At 38.6% G+C, this 20,855-nt stretch overlaps 1 protein-coding gene across 1 annotated transcript; it reads left to right on the forward strand.

Annotated features, from left to right (window-relative positions):
- The first annotated feature begins 4,307 nt into the window (after positions 1 to 4,307).
- On the forward strand, positions 4,308 to 17,728 carry gtf2a1 (general transcription factor IIA, 1). The gene is made up of 10 exons (XM_051644999.1): positions 4,308 to 4,542; positions 6,955 to 7,056; positions 7,151 to 7,304; positions 9,151 to 9,215; positions 11,048 to 11,123; positions 12,120 to 12,253; positions 14,774 to 14,875; positions 14,998 to 15,255; positions 15,337 to 15,426; positions 16,024 to 17,728. The coding sequence occupies exons 1-10, from the start codon at positions 4,489 to 4,491 to the stop codon at positions 16,129 to 16,131; spliced, it is 1,143 nt and encodes a 380-aa protein (XP_051500959.1). The 5' UTR covers positions 4,308 to 4,488; the 3' UTR covers positions 16,132 to 17,728.
- Positions 17,729 to 20,855: the final 3,127 nt, after the last annotated feature.

A 20,855-nucleotide genomic window follows, 5' to 3' on the forward strand; every position in this document is an offset into this window, starting at 1 on the left:
TCAGAGTTTTAATTTAGTTGTTTTTTCAGTCATTTTCAATTGTGATTGTTGTCAGAAAACAGTAAAGTATTCAATGAAAACATAGTATTATAATATTTATATCAATTATATTACTTTGTATTATAGTATATTATATAAGTATCACTATATCTCTTACACCACATCATATTTTGATACTGGAACACAGTGTGGGATTTGGTCCAGATTGCCTGCACCTTCACTGATTTAGCCCATATTAAAGGTGACTTGATTACATTAAGCTTGGGTGTGGCAAATGGGACTCAAGTTACAATGATGGTTTATGCAACTGGAGCTCTATTCATAATTAAAAGCAATACAGGCTTAATCAGCAGCCACCAGCACCCTGTGTTCACTCTGTAGAACTGATGCCAGATCTGTTGCTATGCAACTCCAGGAGCCAAAAGCATGCAATCTGTGCTTGATACGTTTTATTAGTCTTTGTGCTGAGTCCTTACAAGTAAAAAAAGTACAGGTGTATATTTTGATACCTTTAATACCTTTATAAGATTATCTTGTCTTGCTTATTAAAGATGGAAATTTCATAGCAGATAAGTAATTGTGTATTGAGTGAATACATTTGAGTCAAAGAATTTCCATGACCTTTCCAGCCATTTGTGATTACTGGATAAGGATATGTAAAATCATTTTTAATTAGATCATTAAATTAATTCACTAACAAATAATTTAGACTGACTCAAAAGCATGATCCGCTCTCAAATCGGACAACACAAATCAGACACTAATCGGCTTGTGAGCAATCTTTAAACAAGAACAATTTCTAGCCAAACATGACAAAAAAAGAAAAGAAAAAGAAAATGTACAGTATATTCACTATATAAATATCAATGACATTCAGGCCTGGAAAAACTAACTTGACAATTCCTTGATATTTACAGGTTGTCTGCAGTGTTGGGTAAGTTACTCTAAAAAAGTAACTAATTACTAAATACTAATTACATCTTCTACAGTGTAATTAGATTATGGTACTAAATACTCTGTCTGAAGAGTAATTGCATTACTTATTACTAATTACTTTCTAAAACACTGATCAACCTCGACCAGATGAAAAATACAAGGATAGACATGAAATTGTTCTTTTAATTCTTTCAAATAAATAATATAAAATAAAATAAATTATTCATGAACTGGCCAATAATTTAAATGGGCTGCTTTAAATTAGAAAATATTAGACATTAAATTTTGATTTTAAATGCACTCTTTATATATATATATATATATATATATATATATATATATATATATATATATATATATATATATATATATATAGAATTGTTCTATAGTCTATACAGTATTTAGCACAATTACATCAGAACTGTAATTAAATTACTGAACATTTAAGAGTAATACTTTACTTTTTAAATGAAAAAGTAATTTAATTACTAATGCATTACACACCCAACACTGGTTGTCTGTGACCTTGGGAACTCTGAATACAATGGCAGAGAAACTGAATTCAATTTATTTGAATAGATGACACCCAAAATAAATGCATAAAAATGTTTAAAATGTGTCTTAAGGTTAGTCAAGCATAGATTAGTGCTTGATTATGGATTGGTACACATTGCCCTCGTGTGGTGAAAAAAGTAACTCCATTACATGTTTACAATGCTTATCCTTAATATATTTCCAATAATGCTCTCTTTGTAATTTCCTGTAAGAACTATAAATATTTTGAGGCTTGTCTCAATACTTAGTATTACTAATTAAAGGAAAAGTTCAACTAAAAATGAAAATTCTCTTGTCATTTACTCACCTTCATGCCATCCCAGATGTCTATGACTTTATTTTGCTGAACATAAACAGATTTTTAGAAACATATTTCAGCTCTGTTGGTCCTATCAATGCAAGTGAATGGTGGCTAGAATTTTGAAGCTCCAAAAGCACATAAAGGCAGCAAAAAAGTAATTAATACAACTCCAGTGGTTTAATATGTGTCTTCTGAAGCGATCCAGTCGCTTTTGGTGAGATCAGTGTTTCAATCCTTTTTTACTATAAATCTCCACTTTCACTTTCGCTGATGTTTCGTTGACTTAAATTTCTGTCTGTTTCTTACCCACACCTATCATATCACTTCTAATCAGCCAATCGTGTGGCAGCAGTGTAATGTATAAAATCATGCAGAAATGGGTCAGGAGCTTCAGTTAATGTTCAAATCAACCATCAGAATGGGGGAAAATATGATCTGAGTGATTTAGACTATGGCATGATTGTTGGTGCCAGACAGGCTGGTTTGAGTATTTCTGTAACTGCTGATCTCCTGGGATTTTCACACACAGTCTCTAGAATTTACTCCGAATGGTGCCAAGAACAAAAAAACATCCAGTGAGTGGCAGTTCTGTGGACAAAAATGCCTTGTTGATGAGAGAGGTCAACAGAGAATACCCAGACTGGTTGAAGCTGACAGAAAGGCTATGGTAACTCAGATAACCCCTCTGTACAATTGTAGTGAGCAGAATAGCATGTCGAACCTTGAGGTGGATGGGCTACAACAGCAGAAGACAACGTCAGGTTCCACTTCTGTCAGCCAAGAACAGAAAACTGAGGCTGCAGTGGTCCTACCATTTGTGTACCTCAGCAGAAATCCAGATTTTTTAGACCAGGCAATGTTTTTCCAATCGTCTACTGTCCAGTTTTGGTGAGCCTGTGCCACCTGCAGCCTCAGTTTCCTGTTCTAAGCTGACAGTAGTGGTACCCAGAGGGGTCTTCTGCTGCTGTAGCCCATCTGCCTCAATGTTCGACATGTTGTATGTTCAGAAATGCTTTTCAGCATAGAACTGTTGTAACGTGTTTATTTGGGTTACTGTAATCTTCGTGTCAGCTTAGACCAGTCTGGCCATTGTCCTCTGACCTCTCTCATTAACAAGCTGTTTCCGTCCACAGAACTGCCCCTCACTGGATGTTTTTTGTTTTTGGCACCATTCGGAGTAAATTCTAGAGACTGTTGTGTGTAAAAATCCCAGGAGATCAGCAGTTACAGAAATACTCAAACCAGCCCGCCTGACACAAACAATCATGCCATGGTCTAAATCACTCAGATCACATTTCTTCCCCATTCTGATGGTTGATGTGAACATTAATTGAAGCTCCTGACCCGTATCTGAATGATTTTATGCACTGCACTGCTGCCACATTATTGGCTGATTAGATAATCGCATGAATAAGTAGATGTACAGGTGTACCTAATAAAGTGGCCAGTGAGTGTAGATTTAACCAGTGGAGTGGTATGGATTACTTTTATGCTGCCTTTATGTGATTTTTGGAGCTTCAAAGTTCTGGTCACCATTCACTTGCATTGTATGGGAGCTACAGATATGAAATATTCTTCTAAAAATCTTAGTTTCTGTTCAACAGAAGAAAGAAAGTCATACACATCCGGGATGGCATGAGGGTGGGTAAATGATGCCAGAATTTTCATTTTTGGGTGAACTATCCCTAATAGCTGTTTTGAATTTATTGTGCCTATGACAGCGATTAAAAATGCATAAAGTGTCATTGTTGAATATGTCGTCTTGGATTTACACTGACACCTAGGGGCTGGATGCAGCATCATTCAAACTGGATAGTTTTCATAAACTGATGCCATTGTAGAAATTCACTGTTCAGTTAGTCACTATTAATTTAATCCATGAGTGAAAGAGTCCAATAACATGACAGTTACTGGGAATAAGCGAGTAGTATTCGGCTGGTCATGTGATCATAACATGGCTGCCCCCATGTGTGGACCCTCACCATGTAGAATAAAACAGCTTTTATAAGGTTACCGAAATGACTGGTGTCTTCATCTCATATGAGTGCTCATGATTTTATACATATGTTTCAAAACTACTATTCATTTCTTTGGGAGTAAAACTTTTTAAATGAGGGAAAAAAATAAAATAAATAAATAGTGAGTGCACCTTTAACATTGATCTAATTACATACAGCTAGAAAACAACTCCACATTTGGTTTCTACACATTGAAATGTCAACAAATGGAAATTTTAGTGCAAAATAAATACATAAATAAATCAGTCCAAGAAGCATTGAATGATTAATAAGCGTAACGCCTCAGGCTGAGCATACATCTTTTTTCCGGTTTAAATTCATAAACCGTTCTTTCCTATACAGAACATCTATTTAGCCACGGATTACACTGATCCAGGATCGGATGACCAGCCGTGTGTGTTTACGCGTCGAGCTCGCGGAAGTCTCGCGATATTTCTTTCAGCGCCCGCTTAACCCTGCCCTGTGTCTCGCGCAGCTCCGTATATAAAGGCAGAGGACTGGAGAAGACGGACGGCTGGGGAACGGCAGCCCTGGGACTGTGAATTAGGCCGTAAACCGCTGTGTTTTTATTTCCAAAACCTTAGACCGGCAACTTTTAAACAAGAGTGTTCTGCGTTTTAGATGTTTCCGTGCTTTTTTTAAATGCTTTTTGGGGTTCTTGCTTGATATTTGCGGTGTATGTTTCCCCCCACTGCGCTCATAATGGCGAGCTCGGCTAACTCGAACCTAGTGGTAAGGATCATACAAACGGCACTCATACTCGAAATCACACACGTGTCCAAGCATTGTAGTTAGACGCAGAGTGTGGTAACCAAACCCATACTTGACATTTACAATAATAAAAGATATTAGCCACACACACACACGAAAATCTAATCCATTTGAGCTCTTTGTAGGGAATTATGTGAGTGTTTAGTGATACACACGGCTGGATCTGGGCGCTGCTCCCGTGATTCTGGAGAAAATACACAGAATCTGGTGTTGATCAATTATATTAAGTTGTAGTATGTATGGGAAAATGCAATTTATGTTGAATTAACACAGAACTTTTACATTTGGTTCCGACTGTGTAAAAAGCTGTATTTGATGCTGGAATTACACTATAAGAGTATTTTTTTTTTAAAATGTAACTCTGTATTATAATCTGTTACTAAAGCACACTTTTATCCTTAATGCGTCTGAAATTAAGCCAACACATCCGAATTGAATTGTGTTTGCTGTTGTCCTTGTGTTGACTGCGCCATTTTTCGAAATGCTCGTGGATCACAGAAATCCTATTTTATCTACCGAGTGACACATTTCCCCCTATATAGTGCCGAAACCCATGCACATGAGCCCAAACGTGACCCGACTTTCACAATAAAACACGTTCATTGAAAACTCTCATAGAAACCGAGTGTTACAGTGACGGCAAATGCTGTTTCATCATGGCTACCGTCGCCCTTCTCTGTCTGTGTCTGACCCTCCTCCTTTCAGACGCCTGGTTTTATACAGCCATACCGGCTCTCTAATATAGACTGCCCGGGATGGGAAGGTGCTATTCTGCGCTACGTCACCGGCTCTGCATATAAACACCAGACTGTGCTTTAAATAGTGAGCCGACGGGCCGCGCGCGCTTATATATTGGGGCTGACCATGTCTTTATTCTCAGGAAAAAACGTATTGGTGATGACGGTTTTCTGGACTGAGAAAACTGTTTGCCCGCTTGTTTCAGAATGACTGTTTCCGGAAGTGCACGTGTTCAGATGTGATATTTTTTTCGTTTTTTCGTGTGCAGTTAACCGTGGTGGAAGTTATGTATGGCCGCGCGGCGGTTAAAGAGCTTCTAATGGATAGATGCATTGTGTTCCGGAAATGAACAACCGTAATAGATTAACACGTTGCCGGAACGCGATGCATCTATTTGTAGAGCTTAGGCGGCCCGTGTCCGTCGAACATTAGAGTGCCAGGCATGGGAAAGTCATGGAAATTAACAAAATCTTGGTAAAACGTGAACGTTTCTGTAGTGAATTTTTTTTTTTTTTTTTTTTTTTTAAGTTGCGCTCTGCTCTTAAAGGTGCACTCAGTATTTTTTTCCTCATTAAAAAAGTTTAACTCCTAAAGACATGGTGTAATTTTGCAATATATGTAGGAAATCATGAGCACTCGCATTAATATGAAGACTCCATTCATATCAGTAACCTTATAAAAGCTGTTTTATTCTACATGGAGAGGGTCCCCTCATGGGGGCTGCCATGTTAGAATTAGTGATGAGTCGTTCATTTTGAACGAATCTTTTGTGATTCAAAAGATCGAGTAGTCTCCGAGTAATTCATTCATTTTGTGTTGGCTGCGCATTGCGCAACCTCCGTTTGTTTAAGTGAAAACCGCATAGACGCTGTACAGGAAACAGAAATGATTAGTTCACCTTTCAATTCCTTTGGTCTGAGTTGTTTGTTCTTTTGTCACATGACAGCCGTATACACTATGCATTGCTCACACAGGAAACTGAAATGATTAGTTCACCTCTCGTCATCTAGTCCGAGTCGTTCGTTCTTTTGTAACGTGACAAAAGAACGAACCACTCGGACAAGAAGATTCAATCCAGAGGTGAACTAATCTGTCTGTTTCTCATAATTTGTCCTTGGCATTATAATTTGTTTCCCCTTATTAGGACTATAATCAAAGTTTGCGTAAAAAGACGTGTTGGGGGGGATTTGGCTATTGAAAATGTAACATTTTAATTTAATTCTGCTTAAATGAACTAAATGGCTTGAATAAAGATTTCATTCAGTTTGCTGAACGAGACTTAAAGATGCAAGTCAGTAAAATGATCCGATCTTCCCATCACTAGTTAGAATCACATGACCAGCCGAATACTACTCGCTTAATCTCAGTAACTGTCTTATGACACTTTCACTCATAGATAAAAGTAATCATGACTGACTGTGAATACTAAATTTCTACAATGGCATCTGAAACTGAAAACTATTGATTTTAAATGATGCTGCATCCAAGCCGCTAGGTGTCAGTGTAAGTCCAAGATGACACAAAGACTAAAGTTACTGAGTGCACCTTCATTTAATCGCCTAGAAATTTCTCTGTGTGAATGCGATCTCTATAATAATAATAGTATGAATTAATGTTTGATTGCTTTTATCGTAGCCTAAACTGTATAGATCAGTGATGGAGGATGTGATCAATGAAGTCCGTGAGCTCTTCCTGGACGAGGGAGTGGACGAACAGGTCCTGATGGAGCTGAAAACGGTAAGACCGTTGTAAAAGCAGTATGATTAATATTAATATGCTGCATGGATAGATGGTTTATTAAAGATGCATCATGCTGCCTTCTGCGGTGCAGCTGTGGGAGAATAAGCTGATGCAGTCCAAGGCGGTGGATGGGTTCCACACAGAGGAGCAGGCTCTGCAAGCTCAACAGCAACAGGCCCAACAAGCTCAGCAGACGCAGCCGCAGACCCAACCACAACAAGTCCTCCTGCCTCCAGCGCAGCAGGGTGAGGCTGGATCTGTGTGCATACATTATTAGAATTAAAAATTACAGGCAGTATATTTCAATTAGTGGTGCTTGCCAAGACAAGCAACACCATTACTATTGCTCATACTTGTGTTAGATTTAAAAAAAAAAAAAAAAAAACCTTTGTTTGGCATATGATAGATTTTTTTGGCCTATCTGATTCGAATCAGTTTAGGTTTTTGTAGTCTGAACAGGACAAAAACGCACACAATTTGATTTTTACAAGCCTGATCCAAACCACATTAGTAGGTGCTTTAGAGTCCTATTTAAATCAGATTTTTGTAAATGTGTCTTAGTCTGAACGGTCAAATCGGATTTCATGTGGGATTTTTTTCAGTCATTCGTTATGTGCGATGGGTTGTTTCATCAGGTGTTGCGACGTAAAGACGTTCTGCATTCCAAATGGCATAAATGATGCCTTCACAGGGCACTTTGAAGGGAAAACAATGATGGCCATGCTGTAAGATCGTTACAAGAGAATATTCAATAAAAAAAAGTTACTTAAAATGGTCATTCTGAACTCGTTTTTTAATAACGCCTTTCAGCCCTCTGACAGTGGAAGTTAAAGTCTTTGAAGGGATTAGGGCATAGGGAGGAACCATTTCTGAATGGAACACACCAAGGTGCGCAACTACCCATTTTCGAGGGTGTATGCAATACTTACATTGGCCTCCCTTTCGGTCTCCGGGGGTGGGGGGGTCTTAATTGCGCCTCCTTGGTGTGCCGCCGGCACCCCCCATAATGTGGCACCCCTATGCGTTGCATAAATTGCTCTGAACGCACCCATATGTCATGTGTTACAGGGCAGCCAAAGCAGTACAAACTTCTTTAAAAATAAAAGACACTGGCTTTATTCACCCAAAGGTTGCGCTAATGTGCGGTAACACGCACCGACTGCGAGCCACCACATAGCAATAAGGTTGAATGTCTCGAGCATATTGAGTGCTTTAATACAGGATGGGGATTCTCGGGGGCCTGGGTAGCTCAGTGGTAAAGACACTGGCTACCTCTGGAGTTCGCTAGTTTGAATCCCAGGGCGTGCTGAGTGACTCCAGCCAGGTCTCCTAAGCAACACCAACCAGATTGGCCCGGTTGCTAGGGAGTAACCTCCTTGTGGTTGCTATAATGTGGCTCGTTCTCGGTGGGGCGCGTGGTGAGTTGAGCATGGTTGCCGCGGTGGATGGTGTGAAGCATCCACATGTGCTGTGTCTCCATGGTAAAGCGCTCAAGCCACGTGATAAAATACGCGGGTTGACGGTCTCAGACGCGGAGGCAACTGGGATTCATCCTCTGCCACCCGGACTGTGGCGAATCACTATGCGACCACGAGGACTTAAAAGCACATTGGGAATTGGGCATTCCAAATTGGGAGAAAAAGGGGAAAAATCCCCCCCCCCCAAAAAAAGGATGGGGATTCTGTTCAAGAGTCTCGCTGTCTGACCCTTTTATGCTTCATACAGGATAAAAAGCCTTCAATATGGGACTTTTCCCTGCCCGCTAAAATACAGGACAATAGGTGTCCTGTATGGGACGTCGTAATTTCGGCCAAAATACGTGATGTCCCAGCAAAAACAGGACTGTTGTAAACCAGCTGCAACAAACATTGCATATGCCACCTCTTGTTTTTTTTTTTTTTTTAAGCCATTAGCAATGGATTAACAACCATTCAGAACACATCAGCAACTCCCAAGCAACCATCTAGAATAGTCTAGCATTGTGATGGTGATATTTACAAGGGCAAGCATCATTTCTTAAAATGTAGTTTTCTAATGCAATGCATTATAATGACCTTGAATAAATGAATAACTTCTTTGTCTCCATCTCAGCCCCTCATCAGCAGGTCATTGTTCAGGATTCTAAGCTTCTCCAGCACATGAGCGCAACTGGAATGGTGAGTGTGGACCGTGTTGGGAAGTATTTTTACTTGCATCTGCATGTTGGTGTTTTGGAATATTGAAATATATTGAATCCTACTCCTAATAACTGTACTTTTAAGTATTAAATATCTTCTGATTGTACAGCGTCAATGAGCCATTTTATGTTTAGTGAGCGCGTTTACATGCACACCAATATATTGACAAAAAACAAAAATCAGCTTATTCAGGAAATCCGGTGATGCAAGAAAAGCATGTTTACATGATTTTAAATGACCGGTTAATTGACTTCTGACGTCAAAACGTAAACAGCCATGCATACAACACGTGCGCACAGAGGATAAGCTGGTAACAACGGCAGTAACGGTATGTATCCACTGGTGTCGAAAAAGTGTGCTTGATGATGCCAGAGAGCTGACACTTTGGCATGTTTGTAATATGTAAAGTGAGTGTATATTGTCTATCACTGTTTTCAGTACAAAAGCAATAATATCTTAAATATGCGTGAATACAGTTGGAAAGATGCCAGCTTCATTTCCAAATGCCCAAAGTATACCAACAGTGTTGACTTATTGCACTTTTGCTTACCCAGCCACAGTATTGCCACAAATGCATGCAATCCTCATTTAAAGTCTGTTTGAAGTTAGAGACAAACATAATAATGTGATCAAAAGCACTAAATCCAACATAAACTTAAGCAATATTGTCAGATTTTGAAGCATTTATGACAGATGGCACTGCTTTTAACTCGCAGTGATTGGCTGCTGCCTGCCGTTTTCCACTTCTCATTTGCATAACGTCGAGCATTTCTCAACTTTTTGACACTCTTGACTGCTATCTCTGCACTGCTGTCAGTCACACAGACTCCCATAGGAATTAACTGAAAATGGCAGCTTGGCTCCGCTCAGAATATGCCAGTGGACATGTAGGGGAAATGTGTTTACATGCAACAAAATCGGTGTATTTCTGCAAAAATCTACCCGTGTCGTTCTGTTTTTGTTTACCTCACAAAAGCTAAAGGAAAGTCATGTAAGGTGTTTACATGACCCTATGCATAGTCTGTTTATTAAGCATAATCCATGTATTTAAATGTGCTTAATGTAGACTTTTCACTGAGTGCATTTACATGCTCTTTTTTTGCACTGATTTTGATTAAGTAGCCGACAAGGTGTGTGGTCATGTAAACCCCTTAAACGGCTTTCCTTGTTTTGTGCATGCCTCTTGTTGGATTGACATCAGAAGCAGAGAATATCTCTTTCAAATCTCATGTAAATGTGGTTTTCTTGCTTTTGTCAGGTTTTTTTTTTAATAAGCTGATTTTTGGGAGTTAGCAGGTTAGAGTATGTAAACGGGCTCAGTGTAATTATATTGCTTTGCGTCTAGTTGGCACATCCATGTCTTTTTCTGTGCCAGGTTGCAAAGGTATCCTCTTAATATATATTTTTGCCTGATTTCTCTTGAAGCATGTGAACAGTATGTGTTGTATAAAGACAGGCAAAACAATAGTTTTATAATAACAGCCATAATCATATTGGTTATTGGACAACAAAAATAGGTATTGGCTATCTGTATCAGCAAAATGTTAACAACTGTCTGTATAAGCAGGTATGTAGTTAAGAGTTAGGATCAATGTTGGCTTTTAATGCGCAATGGCGGCCATCAAGAGAAGAGATGGGAGGAGTGTTCCTGGAAAACGGTTTAAGCAGAGCTGTGGACTTCAAATTAGATTACACTGCAAATTCTAGCAAGGAGATTGTGCACACACTCATCTCTGCCTCTACCTGATCATTAATGTATGTGTGTGTCCTCTGTAGATTCAATTCTTGTTCCAATCTTTTTGTTCTTCTAGAGTGCAGCAGCCACAGCAGCAACTTTAGCATTACCCACAGGTGTAGGACCAATTCAGCAAATTATAACCCAGAATGGTAAGGCATCACACTTTTCAGAAGCATGTTATGATGGTCATCCTTAAAGATTAAGTGGCCAACAGGCCAAACGGTTCTACAAAGTGAGTTAATCACTTGCATATGTGACCAAATTTCATGCAGTGCGATGTAATGCATGTAAATAATAAACATGTAACAAAAAATATATATGCAATTTCAAGACATTTATTGATGGAATACAATTTTTTTTTCAAAAGCTAAAATGTGACCAATATGAAAAACAAATGAGAAAATCATTTGTAAAATTAATATTTTAGAATTGTACCTTGAAGGTTAGAAGGTCCCTTTTATAATTAACGGCATTAGCTGAGAGATTTTTATTTTATGTAAGCAAACTGGACATTGTAACACGTTGATTCTTATTAAATCAAGCTTTTGGGATCGAATTGGGAAATCCATGTCAATACCCTGAAGTTTTGATAGTGCCATAGAACATGTGTTTACACTTCAGGAAAATACAGATATCAGCCACAACTTTTTAAACATTTTTCTTTACTCATTATTTGATCAAACTGGAGTGTGATCTTTTATTTTTAGTTATTTATTTTTAAACACAAAATTGAATTAACAGTGTAAAACCTTTTATTTCTGAGATGGTAACTGGATGCAATGGGCTGATTTTGACAGTAATTTGACAATGTAGCATATTACTGTTTGATATGTTTGTTTTTGTATAATGCATATTGTTTTATACATAACAGTATTTTTAACACTATTTCATACACAATATATATTTTTTTAGACTATATATTTTGTGAAGTTGTAGGCGGTACTCAGTGTTTACTGCAACGTATAAGCAGTGCGATAGTATTACATTCTGAACATAGCCTCTCTTTGTAATCACTGATGCCCCATGTCATATTTTACAGCTTTTACGGTACAGGTTTGAAGTGAGGATCCTAACCTTTGCAAGTGTTTTTCTAAAAGGGGTCAAGCTTTTTATTTACTTAAAGTCTCGCTATTTCTGCACTCCAGGTCAGATCCTGCAGCTGGTCCGAGCTGCCAATGGAGCTCAATACATCATTCAGCCGCAGCAGCAAATGTTGTTGCAGCAGCAAGTCTTGCCACAGATGCAGCCTGGTGGTGTGCAGGCCCCCGTCATACAGCAGGTCTGTGCTTTATTCGTCACATAAAACCTGAACAATCTTTCATTGAAACACTCCAGTACTTACTGAATGTACAAATGGTGAAACATTTGTTCTAGGTCAGTCGCAGGGCGCCATAGGGTATGTTTCGATAACATTTGCTGATAGCATGAGCAGGGTGAGGGTGAATATTTCCCTGTGTCAGCAGAGGTGCACAATATAGCTATTCCAGATAATGCAAAATGTCAGTCAGCTGTCTTGGTAGTTTACAAAGGAAATATCAAAGCTGATGGAGAACAGTTCACTTCATAAAGACAACAACACACAGGCTCAGCTTGACTAGTTTATGAAAGGAGAGCGAGATACAGTGCCACAACATGTTTACCCCCTACTTATGAAAGAAGGGCTGAGCATAGCTAATACTGTCAGTATGTTACAGTGTAATTTCAGTGATTTGGGAAAGATGGGCTATGTATGTAACCTGCCCAGTCAATCACTTAAAAGGTGGTGTTTTGTATAAAGTACCTCCTAAGGAAACAGACAGGCTACTAAGGCACCATAACTTTGTTTAATGATTTAGAACGAATTTGAGTGAGCTGTAGACATAAGAAATCGATGATAAAAATGTATTGAAATCTATTCACTGACAATGAATTTCATAATCCAGGGAGGTGGAGGGGGTTTCCAAAGTATGGGAGACTCGCACTCATATGTGGTCATGAGCATAGAGCACCGAAAACCTTAAGTTGAATCTACTCAATTAAGGAAACTCATTCCAGCTATTGAATTGAGTAATGGTGTCTCCAAAACTTGTGTAAATTCACTAAATTATGTGTTTCTATACTGTAGAATGAACTTGAATATTTAAGTTAAGGTAACTAGATGCAAGTAGCCTTAACTCAGATTTGCTATTTAAATTAGTTTTTTCAACTTAATTTTATTTGAATAAACTCAAATTTAGGTCTTGCAATAACACAAATTAAGATTAAAACTTATTCTACATCAATTATTAAACTTATTTCTCCACAGAAATGCATATATGTCTGCCCTTCAGTTGCACATGCATAAGGGAACTGAGATGGTGTTAACAGGGTCCAGCAGGACACAGATCAACCTAATAGTGATATCACACAAAATTATATGTTGTAATAAAACAACAAATAATTGTACAAAAGAGCTAAAACCACTATGAATTAACTATTTCAATGCCGCCATATGTTCCCTTTGATCAAGGAAACATAATGAAATAATTCAAGTGCACGACATGGTGGGTATTCCCCATAGCCTCAATTTTATTCTCAATAGTTTAATTTATTAAAGCTGAAGTATGTAATTTCTGCAAGCACCACTTATAAATTGCAAAGATAATCAGTGTTTTCAAAACCGCTTTCTGAATACGCCTCTCGCCTGCAGTTGTTCAGGTAGTCTGAGATGGTCTAAGATTTTTCACACTTAAAATCTATTGTCTATGGGTTTTTAAGAGAAATAAGTTCAGGGAGCTTAGATATGAGTTATGAGCCCAAAAAATGTTTAAGACAACTTGATTATGACCTGAACCTTCAGGTCATAGCCACAGATCTCGAGCCACAAAACCAAAATCGATCTGCGTTCCCACCATTGGGCCAATAGCCCCCGGAGCGTTGCCCTAAAACCCGCCCTTAACATGCCGCCCTGGTGCCAACGTCACACACCCGCCCATTTCACAAGCAAGAGGGAAACTCAAGCTGAGGTATCATGTTATCTAGAATATCAAGTTTATATAGTTTGTAAACATTAGCTAGCTAGCAAAATAAGTTAGCTTTGACAACTTACCGACTGTAAAATGGTGTCCCGAGTGGTCTCTCCACTAACAGCGACACGATGTCCCAGCACACCGTCCATGATCTCGAACCATGGAATGTTCTTTGGGCACCGCTTTGTCCATTGTGCATTTTAGTGGATTTGTACTGTACCCGCAATTTTATTTTTATTTATTTTTATTTTTTTCCTAACCTGTACTGTTGTACGTTGGATACACAACCTGGCAAGTTTGGTGAAACTCTGCCTTTGATATTGACCTCGCCTAAATCCCCAGTTGGCCTTGTAATTGCCAGGCCAAAGGCCGTTGGCCCAGAGAAAGCCCCAAGGAGGCACGTTGAAGCCCCAGAAGTGATGGTGGGAACGCAACTGGCCCTGGCACACACTAGCACGCCCTCATTTGGCACAATAGTCGAAACACTGCTAGTGTTGCATAACAGTTAGTCCTAACATTAACTGAAGTAAACGATAAAACGTTGCTGTCATCATTAAACTTCCAATACTTTATAGGCTTCAGATCACACTAATCAAGGATAACAATTAGCTAACTGTGTAGTACACTCGTTTTAGTTTTACAAATTATATCACATTTAAATAAACTGACTTTATATAAAAAGTCTCTGCAGACTTTAATATATAGTTTTCCCCAAAATCAATGCAGAAAATCAGATCAAGTTCTGCAAATTCACTCTGGGTCTGATCTGTGTATGACAACGAGTGCACTGAATGTTCTCTCTCTTTGTGCAGGTGTTGACACCTCTTCAGGGAGGTATTTCTCAGCAGGCTGGAGTCATCATACAACCACAGCAGATTGTCCTTACAGGAAACAAAGTACAGCAGAACCCTCAGGTCCGCTCATTGCCATTGTTACTGTGATTGTATTCATACGGTACCAAAAGCTGCTTCTCTCTAGGCTGATATCGCTATATGTATGAGGCACACTTGTATTGAGAAGACTTGAATGTCTTTAGGTCATGCAGGCAGCAGCCATGGCTGCGCAGCCTGGACAGGCAACTGCGCAGGTGCAGGCTCAACCTCAAGCACAGCCGCCACAACAACAGCCGCCGCAGCAGCAACAACAGGCCTCGCAGCAACCGCCTATGATGCTCCAGGTGGATGGTGCTGGAGACACATCCTCAGATGAAGATGAAGAGGAGGAGGATGAGTATGATGAGGACGAGGATGAAGACAAGGAGAAAGATGGTGGAGAGGATGGACAGGTGGAGGAGGTACGTGCTGGTCTTGGACCAGTCTGGTTTTAGATTTGGTCCAGTCAGTCAAGTTCTCATATCTGTTTGCCTTTAATTCAGGAGCCGTTAAACAGTGGAGATGATGTCAGTGATGAGGAAGACCAGGAGCTGTTTGACACAGAGAATGTGGTGGTTTGCCAGTATGACAAGGTAAGTGTTTGCAGGTCATTCCAGGTTTTTCTTGATGTTTCCGATTTTGATAGTCTCCACTTATTGTCTTTTAAACATGGACCGAAGCTTTAAAATCATGAGACAGCAACAATGTCTAGAATGCAACAATGTATAGAAATTGACTACTAATTATCGTTATAGTTATTAGGGCTGCACGATCATGACAAATCTTAATTGTCAGTTATTTCCCTTGATACTGTAATTGTGATTTTAACTGCGATTAATAGACGGTACATTAAATACTTTGTTCAACTGCATGCCATATTCTTTATGTAGGCTACACATCCAAAACAAGCTGAGAACTGTTGAGCTGAATTTATTGCCATCTTATACATTAGTAAATCAACTTAACTTAGTAGCTGTCTACACTACACCATACACAAAATCCAGTTATCCAGTAAGATATTTTTAAAAATGTCTATACTGGACATCCCTACAAATTAATTAAACATTTGAATACAAAGAATAATTTTATATTTAAATGAAAAGTTTACCCAAAAATGATAGTTCTGTCATTATGCTGTCTCAAACTCTGTGTAACACAATGGAATTGTGACCAAATATCTTTTGCTTCAGATTCACAGAAGTAAGAACAAATGGAAATTTCACCTGAAGGATGGGATAATGAATCTGAACGGGCGAGATTTTGTGTTCTCCAAAGCCATTGGAGATGCCGAGTGGTAAAGGAGAAAAAGAACACGACCCAAAACTGTCTACTCTTTAAGGCAAGACACATCGAGACCTGAAACTGTACATTTCAGGAGATTCCCACTTCAGGAACTGAAGACTAACATCCCAGAGCTACTGTGCTGTTTTGAGTGATCGCCGCACTAAAAATAATGTGTGCCATCCACTTGTTCAAGAGATTTTTGTTTTTAAAGATGGCCCTTTTACCTGGATAATTCACAGGGGTCTTTACCCTCTTATTTAGAACAATATACTTCCCCTTAAGAAAATGATTAGGCGCAGGGAGCCAATTTTAGCGCCTGGCGCTAACTTAAGTCAACTCTGGTGTGTTAAGATGGCCTTTTTGCTGCAAATGTAAGTGTTTGTTGGTGATTTTATGTAGCTAGGTCAGTCATCTGAATCCTGTTTAAAGCAAATTGTCCAACATAAGGACCATTTCATCACTATTTTTCACCTTAGACAAACGCTAATACCAACTAAAACAAGCAACCAAGAACTGTGTTCCAGTCATTTTCAGAAATGTTTTTAGACCTTTGTATGTTTAACAGCAAAGATACCAATGAACAGGCAAGATAAGTGTAATGTTGTCATTCTCACTCAGTTCATGTGTGTTTTTACATCTATTGTTGATTTTTCTAACTCTACTCTGGCTAAAGATTTGCTCTGTCAGTGTGATGCATGTTTGGGCAGTGCATCGCAGAGCTTGCGTTGTCCTATATCCTGTGTGTGTGCAATTACTGCGTTAGGTGTCAATGAAGTGCTTCGTCAGGCCACCCTTTCCACTTTAATTATGGTCAGGCTTAACATTTTACATGTTTGTAGTTTGTTAGTATTTATTCCTGAAGCTCAGGCAGCGTCATGTTTTGGGGGGGATGAAACCGAACTGTGCTCTTATGAAAGAAGTGCTCCTTTCAGTCTTCAGTTTCTGTTTTCTGCTGAGGAGGATTTCATCACATGCTGGTCCAACACCGTGATCCATTCTGTGCATTGAGCTTTGTTAGATTTTGTTTTTGTCCCTCCATGTTTAGTTTAATAGTGTTTGGTCTGACTTTTTAAACTGTGCCGTCACAGTCTGTGACATGATGGATCTTGTTCTTCTGTTTGTGTGTGTGTGTTCAAAATATGTTCATGCTAAAGATTGTTCATCTAGATCAGACAGCTCGTCACCTTGGACTAGTGTTTATTTTTGGGGGAAGTTTTTTTTTGTTTTTTTTTGTTTTTTTTTCCCGAAACATTTTATTGTAGTTCATTATTACGCTCCTTGTTTTTGTGCCTTTTTAAATTTATTTGAGATATCAGGTCTTTGTCTAAAAGGGGGAGAGCCTTTTAACAAGAAATCCTACAAACTGTACATTTCGCTTTGCTTTTCTAATGGCAAGTAAACCAATACTTCTGAACAACTGTCTGGGTTAAGTGAGGGAATGAGTGTTCATGGATTCATATACTGTTTTACCAATCAAACTGCTCTTTGTCTCTGATTCTCAGCTTTATGAAGGCTGTTATGTAAGTAGAGATCTTTAGTATTTTGTTAAGAAACATTGAGGAGTTTTTGTTTTTTGCCTTTGCTGAATTTATTAAAGCACTATTAAATTGACTCTTGTTCTTGGGTTAAGTTTACCTTTTGCAATTCATTTTGCACTTTCATGCTTGATCAATGCTGCCTCAATCGTTTGATTTGGATTCTTTTCTAGATTTTCTTATTGTGCAGGAATGAACACTAACACTTATAGTTCATCCCAAAATTATAATTCTCTAATTTATTTCACCCTTATGTCATCTCAAACTCATATGACTTCTGCAGAACACAAAGATATGATATTTTTGTCCATATAATGTAAGTCAATGGGGTCTAAAACTTTCAAGCTCCAAAAAGCTGCGTAAAAGAAATTTACAATCCATGTCTTCAGAAGCAATACAATCTGTTTTGAGTGAAAAGCAGACCAAAGTTTCAGTGTAAATTTTGCACGTGTGCAAAAGTGTGAATGAGCTTCTCATGAACGTTTAAGAGAATGAGGACTTAAATTTTGTTCTGTTTCTCACCCAAAAACCAATCATATGGCTTCAGAAGAAATGGATGAAACTGCTCGAGTCGTTTGGGTTACTTTATGCTTTAACATAAAGCATACCCCGTCCACACATGCGTGGATGTTGTATTTTGGCTTCGCTAAATGCAACGCATAATTTAATTTAAACCAACTGAATACTGTTCGCAAGAAGGGTTAAATTTCTGTTGCACCGAGTCACGTGACACAACATGACATCACTTTCTGTGAAGTGCTTCTCTGGACACAGAGCCAACAAAAGTGCATTGGTTAGAAACCTCTCAAAGTTTTTCCAATGAAACGTGTTTGAGTGTAAAGAGTAGCATCTGTAGTTTCTTTTGATATGCTGCTTTAAAAAATTAATTCATTTTTTTGCCCATCAGTGTGCTGATAAACATGATGTACACATGCGTGGATTTTGGAACATTATTCCCTTAAAAGTTTAAAAATGTTATTTTGAATAACTTTCAACATTAACACATCTGTGGGTAATTTAGCTTCATTTTAATATAATTTTTTATATTTTATTATCACTGTACAATATGGTTCTTTTAATTAACGAGTAAATGCATTCCTATGTTCACTGTGCAATATCACATTGAGAATCAATGGATTCATCCCAAAGCTTTCAAAGGCTTTATATGGAGTTAGGATGAAAACAAGGTGCATTTTGAGCTGTTCTGAGACCAGTGCAGACAGACAGCACACTGGAGGTTAAAACATTCACTAAATAGGGAGCAAGTGAGCATCCTATAGCTTTCTATGCAGTTAAGTGCATTCAGTCCAAACTTTCAATCAAAAGTTCAGTTACAGGCTGCAGATGATGTTTAAACCACTCAACAGACATGGGACAATGATAATCAATATATAGATTCAGAATTTATAATTTTATCTGAAAATGGTTGGCAGTGATTGGATGATGCTGGCCATTACTTTAAATGAGAATTACTTATGCTAATTTCAGATGTAATATATGTAACATCTCAAAAACATGAGTAACAAACAATTTGATGAAAAAATAAATCTGATTTTCTATAGCTTGGTATTTAAAAATTCACAACTTAGTCCTGCTGTCCACATGTGGACATACATTTTAAGGAAACTATTTGCTCTAGAACTTTATTTATTTTTACTTGTTTATTAGGAGCTACTGGTTAAATATCAAAAAGGGAAATGGAAAATGCACACAGCAGTCATGCTCAGGTCTCGGGTTAAAGAAAAGGAGAGACAATTCACAATTAAATTTTGTGATCATCACAATTATGCTACAAATGCTGCCGATTGAGCTTAAATTGTATTGAACCCGGAATATTCCTTTAATGTTAACATGAACTAAGAATGAAAAAAACTTTTACAGAACTTATTTTGGTTCATGTTAATTTTAACTATACTATAGAATTACAATAAACAAATGCATTTATAAATTTAACCAAGATTAAGAAATTCTGCTTTAATATATTGTTCATTGTTAGTTCATGATACCTGATGCATTAACTAATGGTAGCGAATAGAACCTTATTGCGAATTGTTAATGAATCTTATATAAAATTCATCAGGCAATATAACAGAAACTAAATTTGGTCTGTGACATACTTTTTCCACTATTCATAAAATACATATACTCAGATGATCTGCCTAACTACATAAAATCAAAAAAGAAACATCCCTTTTTCAGGACACTGTATTTTAAAGATAATTTTGTACAAATTCAAACAACTTTACAGATCTTTATTGTAAAGGGTTTAAACAATGTTTTCCATGCTTGTTCGATGAACCATAAACAATTAATGAACATGCACCTGTGGAACAGTCATTAAGACACTAACAGTTTACAGACGGTAGGCAATTAAGGTCACAGTTATAAAAACTTAGGACACTAAAGATACCTTTCTACTGACTCTGAAAAACACCAAAAGAAAGATGCCCAGGGTCCCTGCTCATCTGCGTGAACGTGCCTTAGGCATGCTGCATGGAGGCATGAGGACTGCAGATGTGGCCAGGGCAATACATTTGCAATATCCGTACTGTGAGACGCCTAAGACAGCGCTACAGGGAGACAGGAAGGACAGCTGATCATCCTCGCAGTTGCAGACCATGTGTAACAACACCTGCACAGGATCGGTACATCCGAATATCACACCTGCAGGACAGGTACAGGATGGCAACAACAACTGCCCGAGTTACACCAGGAATGCACAATCTCTCCATCAGTGCTCAGACTGTCTGCAATAGGCTGAGAGAGGCTGGACTGAGGGCTTGTAGGCCTGTTGTAAGGCAGGTCCTTACCAGACATCAACGGAAACAACGTCACCAATGGGCACAAACCCACTTTCGCTGGACCAGACAGGACTGGCAAAAAAAACTCTTCACTGACGAGTCGTGGTTTTGTCTCACATGGGGTGATGGTTGGACTCGCGTTTATCGTCAAAGGAATGAGCGTTACTCCAAGGCCTGTACTCTGGAGCGGGATCGAATTGGAGGTGGAGGGTCCGTCATGGTCTGGGGCGGTGTGTCACAGCATCATCGGACTGAGCTTGTTGTCATTGCAGGAAATCTCAACGCTGTGCGTTACAATGAAAACATCCTCCTCCCTCATGTGGTACCATTCCTGCAGGCTCATCCTGACTTGACCCTCCAGCTTGACAATGCCACCAGCCATACTGCTCATTCTGTGCGGGA

Source organism: Myxocyprinus asiaticus, chromosome 19 (genome assembly GCF_019703515.2).
Source record: "Myxocyprinus asiaticus isolate MX2 ecotype Aquarium Trade chromosome 19, UBuf_Myxa_2, whole genome shotgun sequence".
In the NCBI taxonomy this organism is placed as follows: domain Eukaryota; kingdom Metazoa; phylum Chordata; class Actinopteri; order Cypriniformes; family Catostomidae; genus Myxocyprinus; species Myxocyprinus asiaticus.

Coding starts and splice junctions, on each gene's coding strand:
- gtf2a1 (XM_051644999.1), top strand. CDS start 4,489: ATGTTTCCCCCCACTGCGCTCATAATGGCGAGCTCGGCTAACTCGAAC. Junction 7,057..7,150: donor TCCTGATGGAGCTGAAAACG/GTAAGACCGTTG, acceptor TCTGCGGTGCAG/CTGTGGGAGAATAAGCTGAT. Junction 11,124..12,119: donor GCAAATTATAACCCAGAATG/GTAAGGCATCAC, acceptor TCTGCACTCCAG/GTCAGATCCTGCAGCTGGTC.